Source organism: Drosophila subobscura, chromosome U, assembly GCF_008121235.1.
Source record: "Drosophila subobscura isolate 14011-0131.10 chromosome U, UCBerk_Dsub_1.0, whole genome shotgun sequence".
NCBI lineage: Eukaryota > Metazoa > Arthropoda > Insecta > Diptera > Drosophilidae > Drosophila > Drosophila subobscura.
The window spans coordinates 10,361,943-10,367,482 of NC_048534.1; the positions used below are offsets into that span (position 1 = coordinate 10,361,943).

Sequence of the window (5,540 nt, forward strand, 5' to 3'; positions counted from 1 at the left end):
AAACAACAACAACAACCAAATGCACTTAGGCAAAAAGAAGAACAACAAAAACCAAATAACATCAACAACAAAAAGAACAATCGATTACGATCGATAACAGACATAAGTCCATTGTGTAGCATCACTGGGTATATCAGGCTATTGTGTAAGCGCGACATTTGCTCCGGGACACTGCTCGCGAGACCTGTATTTGTATTTGTATTTATATATTTTTATACAACTTTCGAAATGCATTCAACCAACAACCATCATCATGAGAAAGAAATCTTGAAACGATAGCCCCGTCAAAGGCCCCGCAGGCGTGTCCGCCAGGAAATGTCCGCCGCCCCCCCTCAACCCCCTATGTTCGAATATTGTTCAATAAATGTATTCTCAATATTTGTTATACGGACTAGACAGACTGACCGTATACACATAATTGCTATACACTGCGCTTATGTTTATGTTTAATTTTTTATTTTTTATCATGCAAATGATAATGAGAAAAGATCATCACTCGACACTTAATGAAAAAGTATACAAAAAAGGAACAAAATAAATGTAAATCAATTTAAAAAAATTGTTGTTGGATTTTAATTGGGAAATGTTTGCTGATGGAGAGGTTTCTTCCTTGAAGGATTGCTCCCTTGGGAATATAATGCTGAGCGAGTTCTCCATTGAGCGGAACAGAACTTGGCCATAAAAAGTAACCAAGGCAGATTCCGTTTTCAAAATATTGCGATTTAATCACTTTTTCAGCCAAGAGTTTCACAGATTGAGCAGTGGTAAGAATCATTTCTTATAATTGTTTGATTTATTGATTTATTTACAAAATAAAAAAGAAAACTACTCTATTGTCTTTGACTTAAACTTCCTGCTGTACAGCTGCATGCATTTTACACATCTAAAGATGTTGATGAATGTGTTACCAGCTACTTTACTTTCTTGCCCGAACCGGGTGGCTTGGGATTGGGTGTGATGCGCAGCAGCTGCTTATGCTGTCCAATCATATGCTCAATGTGATTGCATTCGCGCAAATGACCCTTGAACTCGTCGAGAGTCTGGTAGAGCACCGGATAGAGGGCTGGCAGTAGACCATGATCGAGAGTAGGGAAAAGATGGTGCAGCACATGGTCGCCAAAGTGAGTGAGCACTAAGAACTGCGACCACTTGAGATCACCGCGATCGATGATCGTGTCCACCTGGAACAGGCCCCAGTCGCGGTCCTCGCGATTCGTGTCGCCCTCGTGATAGATTTCCGGGTCATGATGCGCTGCATTCAGGCCGATAAGGCAGAAGCTGAAGCTGGCAATCGACGTCATCGCCAGCCATGTACGCAGGCAGGCCAGCACGCCCACCGTGCCGCCCGTTCCCAGGTAGATGGAGACGGGTATGCTGAGAGCCAGCAGATCGTGCCAGTACATGATGTTTGTGTGGCGGAGCGAGTAGAAAATTCTGAAAAATCAATCATCATAGAGATCACTGATTGGCGGATTGATAACTCGAATCATTCACTTACCGCGTGGCGATCTGAATGAAAAATGCGAGGGCATAGGCCACCGGCTCCGTCACCCAGGACACGTAACGCATGGCCTTGCTCTTGAGGTGTGGATTGGGAATCCAGCAGAGCAGCGGCTCGAACATGGACAGCTCCAGATCCATATACGAATTGGGATAGATGTGATGGGACAGGGCATGCGACACGCGCCAGGCGGTGAAGTTCATCAGGCCCAGATTGAAGGCGTACATCTGCCAATTGTCGCGACGATGGAAGTAATTGTGCGATACGATCACTGTCCAGCAGAGCGCCACACCCGCCAGCACCAAAGCCACTAAACTCTTGTACTTGGCACTGATGATGGCAAACAGGAACAAGGACACCAGAACGCCCAAGTGAATCAGCTGCATTTTGGGAAAGATTTCATTATTCAATATCCTCTGCTGATGGCTTTAACTTTTCACTCACATCACTCTTGCGCTTTGGTTTCTTGTCGATGGTTTTCAGCTCGTTGCGCACTCGCTCCTTGAGGGTCTTGTAGAATCCGCCCTCATCCAGGGTCAATGTGTAGATCCTGGGCTCTGCCGCATCTCGCACCCAGTACTTGGCGATCATCTTCTGAGGAGCAGTTGTCAGATGATGTGCCTCAAAGGCCTCCGTAATGTCGGTGCCCTTTGTCTCGCGTATCCAGAAGGGACCGCCAGGATGCTTGTCAATGAACTCCGTAAAGTCGTAGATGCCATCGTGTATGCGCCAGAGTCCTTCCGCCCGATCATCCTCACGCTTTCCCAGCTGCCAGCTGTGTGTGGTCACTAGACCGGAATTTCTGTACGTTGGGAACTTGGTGGCAATGCCACTCTTCTTCCACTCCTCAATCACCATGGTCCTTTTATGGGATCCTTCGACAATCCAAAGCTCGAACTGAACAACCGATAGGTAGTGCTCCCCGCAATAAACTGAATGGAATCGCCATTCGTTTAAAGATTTTATGCGTATCACTAACCTAGACAGGTTATATAAACCAGAATCAATTCCGAATTCATATACATTTCAAAACATTTCCATTTTGATAAGGTCAGTGTTATCAGCAGAGGGACAGACCAGAGCGGACCGGCGCGGTCCCCTCCAAACGTCTTTTTACTATTATGTACTGATAATATAATCTCGGAGTTCACGTGGCGATGGAAACACATCGTGGGCTTGTCTAAGGGGCCGCGTCTAATGCCACTTGGGGGCCCAAAATACCTCAAAAGATTATCAAAGCAGGTTCTGTCTCGAGCGGCAGAACGGGTCAGACCATTTCGTGCCAAACAAAAATAACATCTGATAGGGGAAAAAGTGAATAAGTGATTGCAGAGGCTTCGCTTGGCTGGCCAGGGTCTAGCCGAAAATAAATGATTAGAAAGTTAGGGGTAGTCAGGTTTCGGAATTGTGCTTGCAAGTTGTGAAAAAAGTTCAGTCATAGTGACCTTGCTCTTCTGTTATCTGCTCCTCACATCGTAAATTTCTATAAACTTTATCGTCATTCCTGGGATTTGAAGAGCAGCAATTTATTTTTTCCTATTTGTAGGCTTTAAAGTTTTGGGAACCGCTACAAACGGATCAAAGGCAATTTGTGTTAAGCTGTTCAAGGCTGTATACCAGCAAAAAATGAGGTATAAATTTCAACGAAAGGGTTATGATGCCCAAAAAAATTAAATAAATATTCAAATCTTGAATAAAAGTTATATTTAATACAGAACTTCACATACTTAAAAGCTTACTCGAAAAAAAAAATAGCATGACACATCAAAATAGAGTAATAAAGTCACCCATATGGGGGGTCAGACATTTATCAACCCCAAGAGAAATTCAAGCATTTCCATATCATTCCACTTCCATTGGACTCTTGTTGGGAGATTAAGAGAGCACTTCAGAGAGAAACTGAAACGAAAAAGCTCTTGATTAGTGCCACACTCTCTGCATTGCTCTTTTAATTGATCGTTCCTAATCGAGAGACAAAAGTCGAGCCGCGCTCCATATAGAAGCTCAGTGGGCACTATCTGGAAACAGACTGCTGCCGGGTGCTCTGAATAGAAGACCGACGGACCGGTTTCCATTAGAAGTAAGTTGTAGATTGAACTTGGGAGCATTACGGGCATAAACATATTATCTGAAGCGATTAGATGTTTATTAATAAATACCCCCTTGTGTTTTTGCAGATCGATTAACTTTCTGGTCATAGAATGACACCCAATATCGAGGAGGATGCCTGGCGGGTGTCCGGTATATCAGAGACCTATCCGAGCTATCGCCAGCATCCACTTGTCTCAGCTGAGAGGTTTGCGACTTTTAATTCTATTAGCAGACTAAAATGAAAACTGAAACTTTATTTTTTGCACTTTAGCTGGCTGAAGGGAAAACATTTGGATGATGGGGCCGAAGGTCTCTGGCGCATTAACGATAAGCTGTACGACTTGAGCGACTTTGCCAAGCGGCATCCGGGTGGGGCATACTGGATCGAGTGCACCCGCGGCACCGACATCACCGAGCCCTTCGAGTCGCATCACATTGAGGACCGAGCCCGACACATGCTCAGCAAATTTGAAGTGCGAGAGGCAATTCAACCGAGGAACTACAAGTTTACTCTCGATCAGAATGGTTTCTACATGACCCTAAAGCGGAGAGTAAGAGAGAAACTTCGGAAGATTAATTACAGTCCCACCAAGAAGACAGATGTGGGTTGCTTTCTCCTAAAAGTTTGTAGATCTAAAATGTATTTGTATGGCTTTTTCAGCTTTACCATTCGGGCATCCTGGCCTCTGTCTTTATACTCAGCTGGATAGGCACAGCCTACAACTCTTTCCTCGTCAAGGCCCTGGCTGGCTTGACCCTCTGCTATCTGGCAAATTCTGCGCACAATTACTTTCATCAGCGCGACAACTGGCGGATGTACACCTTCAATCTGACGCTGATGAATTTCAGGAACTGGCGTGTCTCGCATGCCTTGTCCCATCACGTGTATCCGAACTCCTTGCACGATCTGGAGCTATCGATGTTTGAGCCATTTCTGTGCTGGGTTCCCAGTCCACATTATGCCGGTCGTGTAAAGCGCTGGATATCCGTTGTGATTTCTCCGATCTTTTATGTGTTCTCCTTCTCTGTGGCTTTTCTGCAGCGGTGAGTGGTGTGCGATGCATCAAAAAGTTATGAAGAAACTCTATATTGTACTTCCAGTGTGGTTGCCTCTCTGTCTAAGGAGAACCTCATGTACTGGGATGATCTAATTCCCATCACTCTGCCACTCTTCCTTTATCTCACCACTGGCGTGGGTCTGAGTGCTGCTCTATGGAGCTGGTTGCACGTTCTCGCCGTGGGAGCATTTTTCTTCGGTTTTATTGGACTGACTGCAGCCCATCATGATCCCCGCATACTGCACGATGGCGATGCCCAGCGCAAGGACCGAGACTGGGGCCTCTATCAGCTGGATACGATTATCGATCGGCGAGACGTGAAGTGGTCGCACCTCTTGGTGCTCACCCACTTCGGGGATCATGCGCTGCACCATCTCTTCCCCACGCTGGACCATGGCGTGCTCAGGCATCTGTACCCGGAGCTGAATCAAACGATGCAGGAATTTGACGGCGAGTTAAGGGAGATGAACCACTGGGGTCACATCAAGGGGCAGACTCAGCAACTGCTGCGCATGGAGGCGAATCCTGTGCCGCCCGGCAGCAGTAAAAAGTTAAATTAATTTTGGGTGTCATATGGATAGACCACAAGTGTTCATTCAGTTCAAGGAAAAGGGAGGGTATGGGTAGGCAATAAAATGTACATAATATTAAATAATATAAGTTATATGATAATGAAATAATTATATATTTATGTATGTACATACTTTTGGGATACATGTAATAAACGGTACTTATAATATTTTACAAAATTATAATTCACTTTTAACCATTTTATAAATGTATCCAAGTCGGAATGAAGAAATATGTATGTACATATTTGGATACTTTAGTTTAGTTTATCAAACAAATCGTTTCTGTTTACCGTTCGACTATATTTTTGACAGTTTTTG

At 44.7% G+C, this 5,540-nt stretch overlaps 2 protein-coding genes across 2 annotated transcripts; one reads left to right on the forward strand and one right to left on the reverse strand.

Moving 5' to 3' along the window:
• Positions 1–781: 781 nt before the first annotated feature.
• On the reverse strand, positions 782–2,439 carry LOC117902586 (cytochrome b5-related protein). Its single transcript, XM_034814084.1, has 3 exons — positions 1,946–2,439; positions 1,499–1,881; positions 782–1,434 (listed from the first exon to the last, which is right to left on the reverse strand). Exons 1-3 carry the CDS (start codon positions 2,357–2,359, stop codon positions 912–914), a joined length of 1,320 nt encoding a protein of 439 aa, XP_034669975.1. The 5' UTR covers positions 2,360–2,439; the 3' UTR covers positions 782–911.
• A 1,083-nt stretch (positions 2,440–3,522) lies between these two features.
• Positions 3,523–5,252, forward strand: LOC117902585 (cytochrome b5-related protein). Its single transcript, XM_034814083.1, has 5 exons — positions 3,523–3,581; positions 3,679–3,797; positions 3,864–4,194; positions 4,254–4,636; positions 4,694–5,252. The coding sequence occupies exons 2-5, from the start codon at positions 3,703–3,705 to the stop codon at positions 5,208–5,210; spliced, it is 1,326 nt and encodes a 441-aa protein (XP_034669974.1). The 5' UTR covers positions 3,523–3,581; positions 3,679–3,702; the 3' UTR covers positions 5,211–5,252.
• The last annotated feature ends 288 nt before the right edge of the window (positions 5,253–5,540 follow it).